Genomic DNA, 20,590 nt, shown 5'->3' with positions numbered 1-20,590 from the left:
CCCAAAGGGAATGAACAGACAGGTTATCATCAAGTGATCCATGCCCTGTCACCCAATCCCAGCTTCTGGCAAACAAAGTCTTGGGACACCATTCCTGCCCATCCTGGCTAATAGCCATTGATGGACCTATCTTCCATTAGTCTATCTAGCTCCCTTTTGAACCCCATTATAGTATTGGCCTTCACAACACCCTCTGGCAAGGAGTTCCAGAGATTGACAGTGTGTTGTGTGAAAAAATACTTTCTTGTGTTTTGTTTTAAACCTGCTACCTATTAATTTCATTTGGTGGCCCCTTGTTCTTGTATTATGAGAAGGAGTAAATAACACTTCCTTATTTACTTTCTCTATACCACTCATGATTTTATAAACCTATCATATCCCCCCTTAGTCGCCTCTTTTCCACACTGAAAAATCCCAGTCTTATTAATCTCTCCTCATATGGAAGCCGTTCCATACCCCTTTAATCATTTTTGTTGCCCTTTTCTGAACTTTTTCCAATTCCAATATATCTTTTTTGAGAAAGGGCAATCACATATGCACACAGTATTCAAGGTGTGGGCATACCATGGATTTATATAGAGGCAATATGATATTTTCTGTCTTATTATCTATACCTTTCTTGATGATTCCCAACATCCTGTTTGCTTTTTTGACTGCCGCTGCATATTGAGTGGATGATTTCAGAGAACTATCCACAATGACTCCAAGATCTCTTTCTTGAGTGGTAATAGCTAATTTAGACCCCATCATTGTATATGTATTATTAGGATTGTTTTCCAATGTGCATTACTTTGCATTTATCAACATTAAATTTCATCTGCCATTTTGTTGCCCAGTCACCCAGTTTTGTGAGATCCTTTTGCAGCTCTTCACAGTCTGCCTGGGACTTAACTATCTTGAGTAGTTACTTAAGTAGAACCGTAAGAGTTCAGGCTCATGTAAATGACTTAACATCTGGGCAGATGTGAGGGGGTCTGATTGATCATCGAGTCAAATTTCCTTTAAATTTGAGGATGGAAAATGCCTCCTTAAGAGAATATTTATTGCTGGGCAACTAAGTAATATTGTCTGTGTCCCTGTAGGGGTTTCTCTGGCTATATATAGGGTATCCAGTTAAGTTTGTTTTTCCTCCCTTCCTCCCTTCTTGCCTGCTATTGTGGTGTTGTTTTTTAAAAAAAGGCATTTTCTTGACCAGCACTTCTGAAAGCTGAACTAAACGCTGCTGCTCCTTGTCCAACACTTCTTTTGTATTTTCATATCATTGTGGTTTTGCATATATTGTGGTATAGACCCAATATGCACACAGCCCCTGGAGTTGTGGTTTCACTTCAGCTTTTGTTGGCCTCTTGATATCTCACCCTGCTGTCCTTCCATTTGTGCCTGATCCATCGCATGCTTTCTCTTCCTCTTCCCCCTCTGTCTCCACTCTACCATGTATTCAAAGTATCCTCTTAGATTTATATAGCTTTTAGGCTACGCTGGGAGATTGATCAGGCAGTAGCTCATGCATTTAGAGGCACCAATAAGCATGACACCATATTACCCTCCACTGAGTTGGAATAATTTCAGGCACTCAAATCAAGCATTCCTTTTATTATGAATCAGGAGGGGGGTGCACTTTGCTTCATTTTGATACATATTTTAGAAATGAATTTCTCTGTGGTGCAGAACTGGACAATATCTTCCATGTCTGGGCAGGCAATTTCAGTCCCCACCCCAAAAAAGCAAGCACATTGGCTTTTTAAGCCCCATCTGCTGATATTCCCTTTATGCGCTAGATGACTTGCTTATTCTTTCATTGTTACTCCTTTTTTTCCTCTTATTCGTGGGTGACCTTTTCAAATTTGGCACAGTTTTCCCTAAACTAAATGTTTTTATTCAGAGGCCCTTACACAAAAGAAAGGGGAACTTATGAATCATCTGCTTTTTTAAAACTTCTTTTATACATTACTGCCAAGCTCACTGAATGAGCCAACATCTTCCTTGGTAATTGGATGGCTGTGTTGCAGGAGTATATCAATTACTTTGCTGAGATCTTAAATGCTTCCGACAAAAGTATAATGGATAATGGAACGAAGGGGGCCACGGCGTGGCATTCTCACTGTGTCATGTAAGCCCGCATGAGAACCCGGATCCTGATGGAATGGGACATACTGGTAAGAATTGGTTTTGCTAGCTAATTCTATCCACTTTGGTTGTATCCACCCTGCTTGTGGCTCTGGTGCCTTAGGGCACCAGTCCTGCTCCTCTTTGAAGTCTAGCAAAACTGTCAAAAGAATTCAGTGACCTGAAGAAGAGCTCTGTATAAGTTCAAAAGCTTGTTTCCCTCACCAACAGAAGTTGGTCCCATAAAAGATATGACCTCACCCACCTTGTCTCTCTAATATCCTGGGACCAACATGGCTACAGCAACACTGCATACAACGAATTCAGTGACAGGATTAAGCTCCTAGAGCAGGGGGAATATCCGTGTTCGGTCTGTTTATTAAAATACCCGAATTGTCTCTGGTCCAGATTTAAACAAGACTTGGAAGAGAGGTTTTAAACTGCAGCTCGGAATTTCAAGTCCTGAAAGGACTGTTGCTCTCCAGAGTGAGAAGTTCTCCACCCCTCTCTTAAAGTTAAGGAGAAGGCTACCTATGTGCTTTGGGCCTATGTGCTCTTTAAAAATTGAGAGAAATGTATTGTTCCTACAAGCTGCAGCATGGATAGTGCTAGAGCCCGAATCCTTCAGGCTGAGATTTTAAAAGTGACTAGTGATTCTTGGGCACCTCAATTTTTGGGTGCCCATCCTGAGACCTTTTTAAAGGGGCCCTTTTCCCCCAGAGAGTGGATGCACAGCACCTCCTGATCCTTTAGGGCAGTGCTTCTCAACCAGGGGTCCCCTGGGGGGCCACGAGTAGGTTTCAGGGGTCCACCAAGCAGGGCCAGCATTAGACTTGCTGGGGCCCAGGGCAGAAAGCCGAAGCCCCACTGCATGGGGCTGAAGCCGAAGCTTGAGCAACTTAGCTTTGCGGGGGCCCCTAGAATCATAGAATATTAGGGTTGGAAGAGACCTCAGGAGGTCATCTAGTCTAGTCCAATCCCCTGCTCAAAGCAGGACCACCACCAACTAAATCATCCCAGCCAGGCCGGGCCTTAAAAACCTCTAAGGATGGAGATTCCACCACCTCCCTAGGTAACCCCTTCCAGTGCTTCACCACCCTCTTAGTGAAATAGTATTTCCTAATATCCAGCCTAAACCTCCCCCACTGCAACTTGAGACCATTGCTTCTTGTTCTGTCATCTGCCATCACTGAGAATAGCCGAGCTCCATCCTCTTTGAAAACCCCCTTCAGGTAGTTGAAGGCTGCTATCAAATCCCCCCTCACTCCTCTCTTCTGCAGACTAAATAACCCCAGTTCCCTCAGCCTCTCCTCATAAGTCATGTGCCCCAGACCCCTAATAATTTTTGTTGCCCTCCGCAACAAAACTGGACGCAGTACTCCAGGTGTGGCCTCACCAGTGCCTAATAGAGGAAAATAATCACTTCCTTTGATCTGCTGGTAATGCTCTTACTAATACAGCCTAATATGCCATTGGCCTTCTTGGTGACTCATATCCAGCTTCTCGTCCACTGCAATCCCCAGGTCCTTTTCTGCAAAACAGCTGCTTAGCCAGTTGGTCCCCAGCCTGTAATGGTGCCTGGGATTCTCTCTTCCTAAGTGCAGGACTCTGCACTTGTCCTTGTTGAACTTCATCAGATTTCTTTTGGCCCAATCCTCCAATTTGTCTAGGTCACTCTGGGCCCTATCCCTAACCTCCAGCATATCTACCTCTCCCCACAGCTTAGTGTCATCTGCGAACATGCTGAGGGTACAATCCATCCCATCATCCAGATCGTTAATAAAGATGTTGCACAAAACCGGCCCCAGGACTGACCCCTGGGGCACTCCGCTTGATACCAGCTGCCAACTAGACATCGAGTCGTTGATCACTACCCTGTGGCATGGGTTCCAGGCAGTTGCCCTGCATGCTACCACCTAACGCCGGCCTTGGCTTTTATATGCAGAAAAACAATTGTGACACAGGTGGGCCATGGAGTTTTTATAGCATGTTGGGGAGGGGGCCTCAGAAAGAAAAAGGTTGAGAACCCCTGCTTTAGGATGTCTCAAGTTGGGCATCCAAAGTCAAGGCACTGAGAATCACTTTTAATACATCTTGGTCTCCGTGTACAAAGCCGAACAGGTACAGCAAGGGTGGTAGCAGCACCAGTGCAAGTTGCCCACCCTGCCCCATACTGGTTCTGGAGGGGGATATAGTACAGTCTTTATGGCCTATTCAGATCCTTGACCTCTTTGCTACGACTGTCAACGCTAGCACCAGCTGTGATGTCTACCTCTCCACTGGGAAATGGGCTAAGACCCCCAATTCGTTGTCCATCAGCCATTAAGTAGCCAGAAGATGGTAATGATTTTGGCCACTACTGGCCATTGCTGCATTTGAACTGTTTTGTGGTGCTCTGGATTCTGTTACCAATCTCCTGAGCCATCCAGTCCCTTGGACTTTTTAATCACTGAGCATGTGTTTATACTTCAGATAACCAGAGCATCAGTGGTGGGGGTGCTGATCTTGAGCCTCACTCTATGGTAATCAGGCTCTATAGACCAAGCTTTCAAAAGTGTAATTTTTGGGTGCCCATTTCATATGCCTTGTACCTGATTTTCTCAAGTGCTGAGTATCTATAACTTCTATCAGAGTCAATGGGAACACTAGCCAGCTCAAGGTATCCAAATTTGGGTATCCAAAAATGGAGGCCCCTGAGCCAAAGTTTTCCAGTCTTGGGCCAGCACAGGAACAGAATCTAGATCTGACTCTGTTTTGTGTCTTAACCACAAGATCGTCCTTCCTCCAAAAATAACATTTTCATGACAGAATATTTCTATTGTGAATAATGTACAATAGCTCTAAGAACCCATAGAATTATGTGGGAGGGAGTGAGTTTGTGTTTGAAATGGGGAATGGTCTCCCATTGAGAGACAACTGAGAGATGTGTGTCCCTTATAAAAGTTGTCACAGGTGTTGTAAGTCATCCTCTTCTAACCCTTAGTTTGCAGCCAAAAGCTTGAACTCAAACCAAGTGCGGTGGGTTATTTACTTTAACAAGTCATCCATAGAAAAGAGATCTGCATCTCAATTTGTATGATTTCCTTTGGGATTCTTGCCAACATTGTGTCTAATTATTCTTGGATTTGTCCTTTGCTCTAAAGCAGAGGACCTCTTGAGGTTTTTTTGTTTATTTCCCCCGTATCAACTGCAGAAAGTCACTCTTTAGAGGTGGAAATAGTCTCAAGAGTAATTGACAATAATGGTCCAAACTCCAGTGGAACAGTATTTCTGCAGTAGGGAGCTTCTATTAGAAATACTATCTGAGTCCTGAAAGGATCACAGAGCATATTTCAAGAAGTCTGAATGCAGCTTTTTTGCGTGTAATGTTTCAAATTGAGTGACTTAAAAAAAATGTTTGACAAAAGAGAAACTTCAGACTTCCTTTGCAGTGTTACTTTAATAAATTGATGTGCATTTAGGAACTCAATATGTTTTGGATAGTGAAAGGATATCAAATAACCTGAGGGGTTTTTGCATTTTCAGCCTCTTCGCAGTGCAGGACTTGTTGCTGTCTTCAGCACAGATCCCCTTCTGAAACCTGATGGTACAGTGCTTGACCACCAGGGGGTGATCACTCTAGCAAAGGCTTGGAAAGAGAAATATGTTTTTTCAGCTTATTCAATTTGAGGGAAAATAGATGGCAGACAAAGCAGCCTTCAAACAAACATGCCCTTCCCTCCTGGCCCCTTCGTCTTGTTCCTGCGACATAGGGCCAGGCAACTGCAGTAATGTGAGGATGGATAGTGACGCTTGTGGTAATCCACAAATTGTGTTTCTAAAGAGCCAGAGTTGCTTATCAAATGCCCTTTGCTTTTCTTCAGCTCTAGAAAGTCAGCATTTTCATTTATTTTTTTTCCTTCTGCTGCTTTAATACCCAGCCTTTTTTGATCTGTGCATCAGCTTCTGATGTGCCACTGCAGGCTGCTCTTAGATCAGGTTTCTCGGCATGCTGTTGACTTTATCTCGTTTACCGGATCACATTTCTGTTGCCATACACCCTGTGATCGCAGCCTCCCCACAGCTCTTTAACAATTAGTAATTGAGCAGGACGTGTGTGTTCATTACAATAGCCTTTTGATTTTGATTTTACAATCACGCAGTGTTGAGCACAGAGCGGAGGCGGGGGAGGCACTTCTCTGAAACACATTTTTTGACAGAGAGAAGTCTGTTGTTTCAGCCACTTGGCTATTTGTCAGCAGTTCTCAGACTTCCCTCTTGTGTTGGTTGCTTGGCAACCCAGGGCTGGAGCAATCACACCGTGGCCAGTGCGTTTCCAAGAGCAGGTTGGTGGATGATTTATCGGTAGGGCTGTGAGCGTGGTGAGCCTAAGAGGCAGGAATGGACCTTTTAACAGGAGCCGACATGAAACGTGAAGGCAAGAGAGAGGCTGACTTGAGAGCATTGTCTGGGGAGGTGTGATGAAAACACCCAGAGTCAGTAACGAGGGGCCGCAATTAGAGCAAAATAAATGCTCTTCATTTAGGGATAATTGATTTTTGTTTGTTTGTTCTTTTGGGATGATCTTGTCTAGGATTTCATGCAGAAAACTGGTACTAAGTAGGATATGAATAAAAGATTTGCAAACTGCTTTGGGTGAATCTGAATGTGAAATCTCTCTTTATAAAAACAGTCCTCCTAAAATACTGATGGAAAAATAAAGCTGGGGTTAGCACGTAAGGTTAGCAAGCAGCAGCCTGATAGCCCTTAGCCCACGGGCGTGACAGAGTCGTTCTCTTCTTCACCAGCCTTGGAAAAGCCTCGTAGCCATTGTGTCACCTTCAATATCATGTTCTGTCTCAAACTGATTTTTCAATTGATCCTTCACAGTACATAGGGGAGAGGGGAAGAAAAGAGGAATTTTATCAACTGGCATTTGAGAAGTAGTTTTTTTTGTGTGTGGCTGAACTAAAACCCTCTCCCCTTAACCCATCTCCAATAAAATAAACATAATGAAGTTTGGATAACCTTTAGCAAAATGCCCCACTTCAGTTTCTTGTACTAAAATGTGAGGCTTTTTCCATTGCAATTATAATCTAGGCAGGATGGTATGTGAATGAAGCAGTGACAAGAACAGCATTTTAGGCATAGCTCTATAGGAGGGAAGGGGAGAAGGGATGAGTAAACCAGTTTGACCTCTTAAATAGCATCTTAAATACTTTATTTTAAAAAAATTAAATGGGTTTGAAACTAGAAATCCCACTCTGCATGCAGTCTCATTTAGCCAACTGTGTATGCAAATGTGCTATTAATGTGTTTGCATTCAGTATAAATATACAAATCTAATCTGTTTATATATGTAATTTACACACAGCTGTGCTCATGCTCACTTAATACCAATATTTTCAGTAGTCGAGAGGTATCATGGGAGATCTATTGTTCCAAACAAAAGCTTAACAGTACAACACCATGGAGGGGGCTCATTACCATCCCAAGATCCTTTGGCATTCCCTTGAGGGAGGGAGTCCGCTTAATGTCTGTGTACATGGTATATAGTTTGTATATATGGCTACAGATATATAGAATACATAGGCTCTAGAGGGAAGGTGTGCACCTCTTTGCTTATGTATAATATTTGTGACATGAATCCCTATGGTGTTTGAGGCAGGGTTTATTTCTTTGTGTTTAGGAAAGAAAATCCCTGGAAAATTAATCCTTTTGGGAGTGGAAGCTGGATTGTTAAGCATCTTTAGACCCTGCAATAGATTTCTTGCTCTTCATTTTGTATTTTCTAGAGTTATCAGGGTAACACCGAGGGTGCTTTGAAGATGTTGTTTGTATCTTTTGAAAACTTTTAACATCTCCTCCTAATAGAGACCAGTCTGTAATGCAAAACCATCAAAATGTTATATGTATATTTTAATTGCTACATATATTCAGGAGATTTGTAAGCATCAGTGAAAGCCACTTTTATTTTATTAGTATACCACAAAGGCATAGGGGCCAAATTCTACCCTGGTGTAATGGGTCTCTCTTCATGTAAATCAATCAAGAGAAGTATCAGAGGGGTAGCCGTGTTAGTCTGGATCTCGTTATCTCCAGACTGATTCTTGCCAGCATATTTATACCTACCAGCCGGATATTTCCATTACATGCGTCCGACGAAGTGGGCATTCACCCACGAAAGCTTATGCGCCAATACATCTGTTAGTGTTAAAGGTGCCACAGGACTCTCTGTTGCTTAATCAAGAGAAGAAATCACTGGAGAAGCACCCATTCACAACAGGGCTGAATTCAATCCTTCTCTGTTGATCTACACTCTGCAAAATGAAAATGAGGCCTGAAATGATACAAATGTTTCAGATGGAGGGAGTAGAAAAAAGGAAGTATTTTTAATTATCCTCCCCTTCTTCCCTCCCTCCCCCTAAAAAAACTAGTGGACTGGGACCATATGAACTTTTTCATGACCTAGTTACAAACTACTAATACACAAGCTTCATAAATGGATGGATGGATGTGCAGTGCTTAAACTACAGAGGCTGGAGAGAGGCTGTTATAATATGAGAGAAGAAAAATGTCTTAATCCAAGTTACATTTCTGCAATTAGTGTCAGGTTATTTTAATTCTGCTGTGGAACTGAGGCGCAGCAACTGGCACTAGGTAGGTAGCTGGCAGTTTTTATCCCTCTGTTCCTGCTTCAGCTTCTTAACTAGCCAGTGCTCATTTTACTTGCAAAAACACTGAAGCATATTTTCTTATCGTCAATCTGTGGCAATGCCTTTTGAAGACCAGAAATAATAAAAGAACTTTTGTGTAGTGACCATGGTCATCTAAACCAGTGGCTCTCAACCCTTCCAGACCCCCAAGTCTGATTTGTCTTGCAGACCCCCAAGTTTAACCTCACTTAAAAACTACTTGCTCACAAAATCAGACATAAAAATACAAAAGTGACACAGCACAGTATTACTGAAAAATGGCTTACTTTTTCATTTTTACAATATAAAATAAACTCACTGGAATATAAATATTGTACTTACATTTCAGTGTATCGTGTATATAGAGCAGTATAAACAAGTCATTGTATGAAATTTTAGTTTGTACTGACTTCGCTAGTGCTTTTTATGTAGCCTGTTGTAAAAATAGTTAAATATCTAGTATCCCCTGGAAGACCTCTGCATACCTCCAGGGGTACTCGTACACCTGGTTGAGAACCATTGATCTAAACACAGAGCCCCACGACAAAAAGGTCTCTGATAACAAAGATGTGTAATATAGCTCTGGACTTTTTTAGCCAGTTACTTGACTCTAGTATACAAGCCCCATTAAATCCAGGTCCCAACTTTCATAGGCCTGTTGGGTCTCTGTCAAAGGTACATCAGGAAAGAGAAATAAAGCTCCTCAGAGTCGAGCCTTTGGACTCAGAACAGCATCTTTAAAAGAGGAAAGTTCCAGTTGGTGGGCATAATGGTTGACATTCGTATGTGCAGTGTACGCAGGAACTGGGGCTGACAAACCTCAGAACACATCTTTGGGAGGGGGATGATGAAAGTGCAGGGAAACGAGGGGACAGTGGAGGGCAGACATTTCCCCAAAGATCTACTGTCACTGCTGTTGGCTAGTCTGAGAACTGCAAGTAAATCAGTTCCAGTACCATGGGCTGCGGAACAGAGCATGAGGGTACTCAGAGGCTTCGGAAGCTGCTTTACTAAGTCAGTTTCCCTACTCAGTGGATTTTTGCAAGCTTGCTGGGAGCTCATATAACAAACAGGAGGCTGAGTATCCAATGCTAAGGTTAGAATTGCTAGCTACCTCAAAATTAAATTTTAAAAACATTAAACGGAGATATGGTTGTGACAGGAAACAATAAAACAAAGGAAGTTCAGATGAGGTTGAAGCATATCCTGTCCTCCCAGCAGTGGGGCATATTACAGGGGCACTGCAGAGACTTGAACGTGAATTTTTCTTGACAGGTTTTGGTGGTTGTTTTTTTGGTCCTGAAGGACTGACCTTGTAAGAGTTCCATGTGAGTTTCAGTTGGGATGTGGTATTCACTTCCTGTCCTAAACTGCTGTGCAGCGTTGCTTTTATATGCTGAAACCCTGGGCCGCACAGTCATCCCAAGGCCTGTCTCATCTCCTTCATAGTTCCAGCTCCTCTTCAAAGTGAACTTTCCCTGCTGCTGCTCCCGAAGTGGGGTATTCTCAAACCCTGTCTCTTCCTTGACTGGACAGAGTCTTTCTCCACCTGCTTCTGCATCATACAGCCTTGGTGGGCTCCATGCCAGGAAGTCTCTGCCCCCAGCTGCTGATACTCTGAGCTCTCACATCCTGCTGTGTCCTGGACTCTGAGCAGTAGGGCTAGCTGGGGAGTGGAAGTGTATACTGGCTTGGCCATGGCAATGCCAATCAAGATTGACTGCAAACAAATGTTCCCAAGAGATCTTGCCTTCCAGTTCCCACAGACATATCTGGTGCACTGTCCTTAGTGCCCCCAAAATAACTAGGCAGTTCGCCTCTTGCCACATGAGAGCCTTCAGGGAACTAGTTAGTTTAGGGCTAAACAGATGTGCTGCATTTCTGTGGTAGTTATGTTGATTCTGTATCTAGCCTGGATATGTGTTTCAGAACCAGATCCCCCTTCTTACGCAAGAGGTCCATTTTGTCTTTAATGGGACTTCTCACTTGAGTAGGATTTGGCCCTGAGTTTATAAAGTGTGTTGCAGTCCTTCAAGATGAAAAGTGCTAGAGAAGATAGTTATTTTCTTGTTGCAATAAGGTTTCATTGGATGAAAAATATTATGTACTTGAAAACACCAAGCTAAGATCTTCGGTGTGGGATATCTGACATCTTAGGCCTAGCAACCAACCGTAAGTAGCCCTCTAAGGAAATACTGCCAGGAGTACCCCTATTTGTAGAGTATATTCGATTCCATTCTGTTTTATCAGCGAACATCTTTATTTTTAACATATACACATTAAGTTTAATTTATGTAAAAATACAGCCAAGCTTTTAATAAAATGTACTCAGTGTACTGAAATTCAGCCAAGGTACATATACGACATCTGCATGCTAAAAAATAGTTATTGTTTTGGGCAGTCCAGAAATGTGTTTTGCACACTAACTGGTTTTTGCAAATGCAAGTAAGTTTCATTTATTTTTCCAGCTAGGCAAAGCAACTGGTGTAACTTTTCATCCTGTAAAATTTCTGTTTCAGAATTAAGATGCTTTTCATTTGTGAATTTTACTTTATGTGCTGTTAACTATTGGAACTATGTAAAACTTTTTACTGCATGTTATTGTGAAGCCTATTGGGGCATATTTAATGTGGAAGATGACAACTTCAGTTGGTAAAGGCTTGGAAGATCTTAGGCCTCTTTAAAAACATACTGTAATTTTATTATAGCATTTGTGATAGCAAAAACTGCCACACTGGGACTTCCATTATAACCCCCATTTTCACAGGCGGAAACTTTCTGTGCATGGTCATAGTCAAGAGTGTAAAATATTCCTTAAAGTTTGAGGGAAAAATCCTTTTACCAGTTCTTTCAGTTATAGTAATGGGAAAATATATACTTTTTGGCATTTCAAGGTGGTGGTTTTTTTTATACGCACATAAATATCGGGGGGGAATCCTCCGTAAGTGTAAACAACACTCAGGATTTGGTCATTTTCTGAGTTGTGGGGACAAAAGAGACACACAACTGACTGAAAAATCACTTCTGAATGGGATCAGTAGGCATCTGTGAGAAAGTTGATGTTTTCTATGAGAATCTTATCTTTTGCATCATATGGGTTAAAATTTGTGACTTTAAAATGGACTAGACATAGGGTTTTATTTTGCAATTTTTAAAATTTTGATTTTATTGCATGTTTTTAGAACCCACACAGCCAAACCTAATTTGGATTTAGGCAGTTAACAAAGAGCAAACAGAAAGAGAAAACCCAACAAAATCCTCAATCCTAGGTTAAACCCTACGGTGCTGAATTTCAGCATGCAGCAGCAAATTTTCCCTGCCAAACTGTAATCCCTTGATAATAGAAACCCTGATGCATAACCTTAACTACAGCATCGTAATGGCATTATCATCACTTTGATAAACATGCCATCTGAGCTCTGTTAGTCAGAGCATAATGGCTTTGTGTATCTTGTCATGGTATTTGTTTCTTGGGATAAAATATGGGACCTACAAGTAACACATATGCAAACATTAACATGCTTGTTCCTAGTGCTTCCTTGGTTATTTATAGCCTCCTGTTTACACATTGTAGCAGGATACCATAGAACCTAATAAATTACATTGGGGGGAACTCAGATTATAAAACAGCATTAGGAGACCTTGTGTTCTGTCTGGTCAATAGCCATGGCAACCATTTCACAAAACATATCGGTGTTGTCTATCAGCAGTGGCTGCTGAACCATCAAGCCAAAGGATTTCCTAATGCTACTTTACAATAATAATGATACTCAGGGTACTTAGCACTCATTTAGCTCCTGCTGCACTCTTCTTCTTCAAGGTGCTGTACAAATTTGAATTATGTCAAAAACCCTGTAACAAACAAATATGTTTTTTTAAAAAAGGTGTAAAACTTGGGTTGTTTTCATAAAAAAAAATACTGAATTAGTGGTTTTGGACCACTTTGCTCCAAACCCCCTTTTTGCACTTCCCATCAAGACTCTTCCCTTTCCCATGTATCTTTCGGATCAACATTTAGTGCTCCACCATCCACTGTCCTCCGACTTTACCTCACTCTTACAGCTCAGAAATTCAACATCTCTTGACAGTGGGGCATAACATCTCTCCCCCCTCCCCTAAAGTTTACCTCCCCTTCCTACCAGGCTTTCTGCAAGATTGCTCTGAAATACAGTGTTAAAAAGCACAGAGGAATGTGTTGCTCCTGATTTAAAGGTGGATTGAAGTAGTAAGGAAAGGCAACACCTATAGAGAAGAGTATATGGGAAAATGGAAGCCAAGATGTGGTGTTTAATAGGCAACTAGGGCCACCACAGAATGTGGAGCAACAAGTTACTCCAGTCTCAGCTCTTTCTGTATTGAAACAAATTTTTCAAAGCAGCCTCATTGTGCATGACTGAGAGGAAGAAGGAGGAAAATCTTGATGTGATTTGGGGAGTGGGAGCAGAAATGGAGATGGAAACTGACCAACGGCTGGAGCTGGAAGGGAGAAAAAAAATCTAGAAAATAAATTCTAATAGAAATACTTAACACAGGAACAGCTATACTGGGTCAGACCCAAGGTCCATCTAGCCCAGTATCCTGTCTTCAGACAGTGGCCAGTGCCAGGTGGCCTAGAGGAAATGCACAGAACAGGTGTAATCATCAAGTGATCCATCCCCTGTTGCCCAATCCCAGCTTCCGGCAAACAGAGGCTAGGGACACCATCCCTGCCCATCCTGGCTAATAGCCATTGATGGACCTATCCTCCATGAACTTATCTAGTTCTTTTTTGACTTAATTGTCTGTAGTTTTATTGGTTTGTTTTTAGCTTCTTTTACATAAATTATGGAGCTATTTTTAGTTGCCCAAAGATATTTGTTTTATTAATAAAAAGAAGTCTGTCTTTTGCCTCACAGTATTTGCACCGAGCAGTGTTATAATCAAAGTGTCTTTCCAGGCTTCAGCCTCCTACTTCTCAGTGCACCTAAGGCCTGATCATATCCCCTCATGACATGAATGTCTCTTGTTGCTTAAATATCTTTCAGTTGCAAGGATTCCTGTTTTTATCAATGTGGAAACGACAGCACTGCGCACATTAAAACCATAGGTTCCCTTCCAGTTTGTACAAAGTCCAGGCTGGACACCTGGTGTTGTCATTTTAATGTCTAGCCATAGTTTTCTTTTAATACCCATCATGTTTTTTTAAGTAACAATGAGAAGTGTAAGATGATTTCAGTTTTATTACACAATGGTATGCTTGTGGAAGGAAGCTATAGTTAAAATTTACCATTTCATTTTGGAGATTACTGTTGGTGTATGAAGTTGTTTCTTAGCTATTTAGTGTCTACCCTATTCATAGATTTTAAAGCTGTTGTGATCACCTAGTTTGACCACCTGAATAACACACAGGTAAGAGAATTTCACCCATTGATTCTTGTGTCCAGTTTAGTAACTTGTGGTTGAACTAGATCATGTCTTTTGGAAAAACATCCAGTAGTGATTTAAAGATTTAAATTGTACTCTTATTACCCATGCCAATTCCACTGAATAAGCATTAGGTCAGTTCGTGTGGTTGAAATGGTTGAATGGTGAAGCCTATCAGACCATACCTGTAGACAAGAAGTGTGAGCAAACCATGTGATTGGTAGAGGTTTCAGAATGTCAACAAAATTGAAATGAATCAAGCTTTGGAAATAGGGCATTGTCTAACCCACTGTTGCTGTTGAGGTAGGATATCCCACATTTACATTCCTGATAGGTACTTTTGGCATCTCATGAACAGGATGGGAAGGAATTTGGGATTGCTTTTTACTGCAAAATTTAATCAGAACAGATGGAAAATGTGAAAAAGTTGGTTATGAAATAACTAAAAATTGTCAACTCAGAATTACTTATTTAAAAAGCTCCTTCTCCCCATACCATTCATCATTTTTTTAAAAAATATCACAACCAAGTAAAGTGAATGAAGAACATAATTCATCAGGCTTTGCACTCCACAGTGAAAATGTACTTTGTTTTACCTCCCCCCCAAAATTTTTTTTACAGGTGGTGATTAAACACAAATGCTAAAATGCCATTAAGTGCCTTTGATAACAGGTTAAGTCTGCAATGGTATCTTTATTCAGTATCTCCAATTTAGCATCTGACATTTCCTGTTATTAAATTTATTGTGGTGAATTTGCTAAATTAGGTATTTCAAACGGTTCCTTTTGCAGAAAGGGTTGTATTTAGTTTGAGGAGTGGTGTAGAGTAGGCTGGAAAGTGGAAGAATTATAACAACACTTAGCACTTGTTTAGAAAGTTCAGCTGTAGGTTTTCTAAATGCTTTGGAGGTAGGGGTTCTGTTTTACAGATGGACAAACTGAGTCCATTTGCCCAGTGTCTCCCAGTGAGTCAGTGGAATTACTGGGAGTAGAACCCATGTCTTCCAACCCTGTGCCTTGGACCACAGGTTGCTCTGACATTTTGCACTGGCCCTGCTCTTCCATAGATGGATTGTTCTGGTAAAGAGAACAGTTGTGTCTATATGATGACCACTCTTTGGAACTGCTTTCTTCACACTAATATTTCTGTGAAATTATTTATATTGAAATTTCAAACGTACTCTGTTACCTGATGCTGCAAATGCATAGTGCCTATAATGCAATGCATGGTGACAGTGATGTTAAGAAAACTAAAAACCTTCCAGCCCAGAGCCATACTGAGTGTTTTTGTTAAGAGCTGTGAAGCGCTTTGGGTTACATGCTGGCACATACTTCTTGATTTGGCTGATTTTCATCCTATGCTGCTGGTTGTATAGGTACGTTGCAGTGCACTGTGGGATATAGGGGCTGGCGTTTGGGCATTATAGTCCTCCCATTACGGCTGCCATCTTTCTCTGCAGTAGAAGCACATAATGTGAGGAGTGTGTTCACCGTGATGGAGGATAATGGCTTCTCTGACAGTGTGAAGTGCCCCTGATTAACTGACACTGAAGCCAGGAGAAACACCAGTATGAGAGGTGCTCGGAGCAGTGGTTCTCAAGCTTTTTATCATTGTGGGCTGCATATGTGTTCCACAATGTGTTAGGTGGGCCGCATCCAATACTATCTGTATGGCCCTGAGGATGTCACATGGACTTGCAGCTGTGTGCTGATTGGGCCATGGGTTGGGACTCACTGGCTCAGAGGAACACACTGCACCAGTCCTCATTACATAGTAGAGGTTTTTCTTGTCTAAAGGCAGGTGTCTTCCTTATAGTCAAGATTCCTTGCTCAGGATCCTGAGTGCTTTTATTACCCCTCTCCCTGGCACTTTTACTGTTTTCTTGTGACACCATTTGGAGACTTGATCCAGTGGTTGAAAAGAAGTAAATGGGTGTGAGTAATTCAACTCTTGGATGGGAGTCCAGCCTCCACGTGCAAATCACTGATAATTCCTGCCTACGCACCAAAGAAGGGTTCCCTGACAATTGAACCAAAGCAGTTCTGCTGCCAAGGAAGCAAGGGATTTGTGTGGTTAATTCCACAGGGGCTGCCTGCACTGCAGCACACTGAAGAGAGGTGCAGGGCTCAGAAGATCCACTGCTGTATGGATCCTCTACCCTATGGTGGGATATTTCAGTGGGCTGAACTAGTTTCTGTGGGATAGTTCCTCACCCACTCCATGGTGTGGGGGAGACTGTGCCCATCTGCCAGCACTTAGGCCAGATTTGGCTGATAGTGTATTGAGATGAGAGCTGACTTAAATCATGTGTTACCTTTCTGGTAGTTAATTTAATTCCCCCCATAGTATACACATTAGGGTCCAGATTTTCAGTGTCACCCAGTTTTTTGCAGGTAGAACTTGGCGCTCACGAATAATGGTGCCTGTATTCTTATGCCTGCAAAAAAGGAAGCTCAGTCCAGGCCCCTTTAACAATCCAGTCACCAATTATTTAGCTATGATCCTTTTACACTGATTTATTTGTGAAATTCTTTGGGGGCGGGGAGGACTGGAAGCCACAAGTCCCAAAGCTGTAGGCCAAGGTAAATAGCATGTCATAATATATTTAACAAATGAGGATGCAAACCATAGGGAAATAACACAGGAGAGGAAGAATATATTCCCTGGTTGGGAAGTTATTGAATGTTTAGAGCCAGGGAATAGATAGATTAATCTGGGGAAGGGGAAGCCACAAAAAGGTCCCCGAGCTGCAGCCTAAGCTGCTAAGTGTGTCAAACTTTACTAGCCCTAGAAACCACAGAAATAGATGCATCAAAGCAAGGCGGAAACACATTGCACTGGCTGGGAAGCTATAGAACATTTAGAGCCGGGTGGCAGGAGAGAGTTGCCTGGTTCACCTCTTGGCTTTAAAATAAAAACAAAACCAAACAAAACAAATCACGGCCTCTGCAAGCATTGTAGTTCCTGGCCCACCAAGCCCATTGGCAGAGGAAAATACCTCCCTAACCACACACTCTTACGCCTTCAGTGTTTAAGGATTTAGCTCTTAATCCATTCCCCGATTCTCCCCTGGGATCCCTGCTTTACTAAGGACAGGAGCCGAATTCTGGGCATGTTGTTGTAGCCCTGTGGGTCCCAGGATATTAGAGACACAAGGCGGGTGAGGTGGTGTCTTTTATTTGGACCCGCTTCTGCTGGGGAGGGAGACAAGCTGTCGTGGAGCAGAATTGTAGAGTCAGTCCCCTTTTTAGGGGGCTTTCACCCACTCCAGCTCAAGCTGACCGCTCGCCTTGTGCTCAGAGCCCCCCGTGCGGACGCTTCCAGGGCCCCCTTGCCTGGGAGCGTGGGGGCCGGGCAGGAGGCAGGGCGCTCGGGAGAGAGCTGCCCACCCCTCGCCCAGCGATCCAGGCCGCCTTTTGCAGCGCACCCGAGGCTCTCTTCCCGAGCCGCACAGCCCGGCGGAGATCACATGTTAAGCTGCTGCCGCCGCCCGCTGCCTCCCTCCCGCTTTGTAGTGTCAGAGCCCCGGCGTGACAGGCGAGCTCCGCTCGGAAGCGCTGCAGCCTCCCGCCGCCGGAGAGCCCGTGCATGGCACCTGAGCCGGATTTACCTGTGGCTGCCGGAGTCAGAACCAGGTCTCGCTCCTCTCCGCCCTGCACGAGTGGGGCTCGGCCAGGGGCAGGGCGCGATCTGCTTTGGGGTGCTGGGGTTGGCGGTGGTTGGGTGTGTTTTATCCCCATTATTTTTTATTGTAGAGCTCGCGTCAAGCTCGCCGAGATCCCCAGGCGGGCTCGAGCAAGAATTCACCCCTCGGGCTCCGGCTTGCAACGAGGCGCATTTCAGAGCCGGCAACAGACTTTTAGGGCTCATTTCAAGCTCACCCCACCCCACCCTGGATTGAACAACCTCCGCTCTCCCCTGTTCTTTTTAGGGGCTGTCGGAACCCAAGGAAATTGCAAACAAAACCCACCCCCAAAGGAGAAGCCCCGGGGAGGGGGGAGCTTTCTCTTCTCCAAGTGGATTATTGCAAAGTGAAAGAAGAAGAGTCTCTTGCTGCCTTGGATTTGAAACCAAACATGAACTGTTCTTAAAAAAGAGGGGAGGGGGGATAACAAGCAGCGATATTTTTCCCCCTTGAAGGGATTTATTTGGAAGCCGTTTGCCTTTATTCCTACCAAAGTAGTGGGGGTGTGTGTGTGTGGGGGCGGTGTACCCGTGAAAGGACTTTTAACCTTTTCCTCACCCAGTTGGAGAGTCACTTTAAAAAAAATCATAATGTTACATATTCTTCTTTCCTCCTTGTCTGTGTGATTCTCCCCCTCCCTTAGTTGTAAATAGATTTTGCTGATTTTTGTGTGATTTATTTTTATGGAGAGGAGCTGACTGTGTTTCTCAAACCCTTGAACGCGAACTGGAATCATTTTGTACTAAGGGCTGAGCAGTTTTTTTTTAGCTCCAAATATTGGAAGTTTGTGGTTCAATTCTAAGTAAATCTGAATTTTTAGAGTGCTTTTCAAAGCCTTCCCCTTTTTGATGGTTTCAGTTGTATGTGTGCACATTTCTCTCCTTTTATCAGCAGTCCCTAAGAGGAGAACAGTTATTTTGCTGTTTAAAAATATTTTTTTTCTTTGCTGACACTCTGTTTTTATCTTTTTACACAGAAACGCTTCATTAAAGGGCTGAGACAGTACGGCAAGAACTTCTTCAGGATCCGAAAGGAGTTACTTCCCAATAAGGAGACTGTAAGTACAATTGGACTTTTATGTAACTTGCCTTTTTTCCCCCCCTCTGCTGCTTCTAACCATTTGATCTTATGAAACAGTTTTCCTTAACCCTCAATTGAGTGTCTGGCTCAAATGTATGGAAGAGAAATCCCCAGCTGACAAATGCTACTGTATTTTTTTTTCTAACGGCAATTTTTAAGCATTATGTATGAAAGATATAAAATAGGCTGGTTGTTATTGGAGGAAGTCATAGGGGGTTGGGAAGGTATTTATGGAGCCCAAATCTAATTTTAAATATAGACATTATCATGGGATAATTCATTTATGTCATCAACTTAAGCTCAAATGGCAGTGGGTAATTAACAAAAGCCTAAATCAAAATAAAATCTAATTGAATCTGGAAGAATGAGGTGTGTACTGGCCGCTTTTACGTTTGGACAGCAAATGTAAGACTTTTCTTTCCAAATTGAATTAAGGATTGTTACTTGTTTGACCTTAATACAACTACATAATTGTCAAATTCTACTAAAAATATTGCTAAGCATTTAAGAAGGGAGGTAGATGAGGAAGAGTGCTGTACTTTAAAGGGTTTGGGAAGCTCTGGGAATCTACTTAGTTTTTCCATTAGCTCTGATTGCCAAGCCTCTCTAGAAGCTTCGGTTTCCATGCTGCAGGTGTCATTTAACTACTTGTAGAGTGGTGTTGCAAAGCAGTCTTCACTATTGCCCTGAATTTAGGGACAAGTGAAGTGAAAATGTTGGTGCAGCGCTTATTTTGCTGGGTGAGAAATGGCATTCATATTCATGGGATGCTGTTGAAAATATTTATTTAAACATCACTGGATGGAGGTGACTTAATATTAAATCTATTTTGTGTGAAACTTTAATGTTGAGTGGAAAAAATAATTGTAATAGTGTATGGGGTTTGTTTGTTTTTTTTAAATCATCTAAGGATACTAAGATGTTTCCTTCCTACCCTCCTGAGGTATGTCTTTGTGACATTATATTGTTACATCACAATCTCTCATGGGCAAAACATTAATACCATCACATGAATCAAACAGAAAGGGAGAGTGAAAGGTTTATCCTAGAAAGTCTGTCTGTGGATTAATATGCCAATGTTATTGGTAATGTTAGGAAATATTAGTTACTGCACCAAGAGCAAATAGACTTTACTATTTTGATGCATTTGTTATGAGTGAAGGTGGTTTGTAGAGAGATGACATCTTCGAAGGAAATTGGACAATACTTAGCAACATTTAACAAATCCAGGATGTAATCAGCTTAAGCAGTTCTTCCTTCATTATTCTTCAGAATAACTCCCCAGAAATGTTTTTAGGAGAGATTGGCTTTTAGATTAGAAGTGCATTTTGCTGCTAGGAAAGTACTTGATTATTGAATACTACTTAAGAAAAATATGTCCATTTCAGCTACATGTACACGGAAATGTATTTTTAAAAATAAAATACTTCCTCTCTCTGCAAAAGAATTTTTTTTCAGTATATCAAAGAAAAGACACATTGAAGTAAGGCAAACTGGGGACATATTTCTGACCTTACTTTCCAGTGCTGTACAATTTGTCTTTTGCTTTTGAACTTGAATTTCTCAGACCTTGTGCCCTCCCTAAAAGTTCTGTGAAGTTGAAAGCTATGTGAAATTTGATACCGGCCATCACTGTTCAAGC

General features: G+C 42.2%; 1 protein-coding gene across 5 annotated transcripts in view; it reads left to right on the top strand.

Annotated features, from left to right (window-relative positions):
• The window catches only part of RERE (arginine-glutamic acid dipeptide repeats), a 312,871-nt gene that overhangs the window by 216,360 nt on the left and 75,921 nt on the right, over positions 1–20,590 (top strand). For all 5 annotated transcript variants that reach the window (XM_026659899.1, XM_029913526.1, XM_029913525.1 and 2 more), the window contains one exon: positions 18,845–18,925. In XM_026659899.1, the coding sequence (XP_026515684.1) occupies positions 18,845–18,925 (81 nt within the window). The remainder of the gene's footprint in view (positions 1–18,844; positions 18,926–20,590) is intronic.

The sequence above is a fragment of the Terrapene carolina genome, unplaced genomic scaffold (genome assembly GCF_002925995.2).
Source record: "Terrapene carolina triunguis isolate 2854851 unplaced genomic scaffold, T_m_triunguis-2.0 Scaffold714, whole genome shotgun sequence".
Lineage (NCBI taxonomy): Eukaryota > Metazoa > Chordata > Testudines > Emydidae > Terrapene > Terrapene triunguis.
Note: the sequence above shows the minus strand (reverse complement) of the source record. Positions and strands in the feature narration are given on the sequence as shown.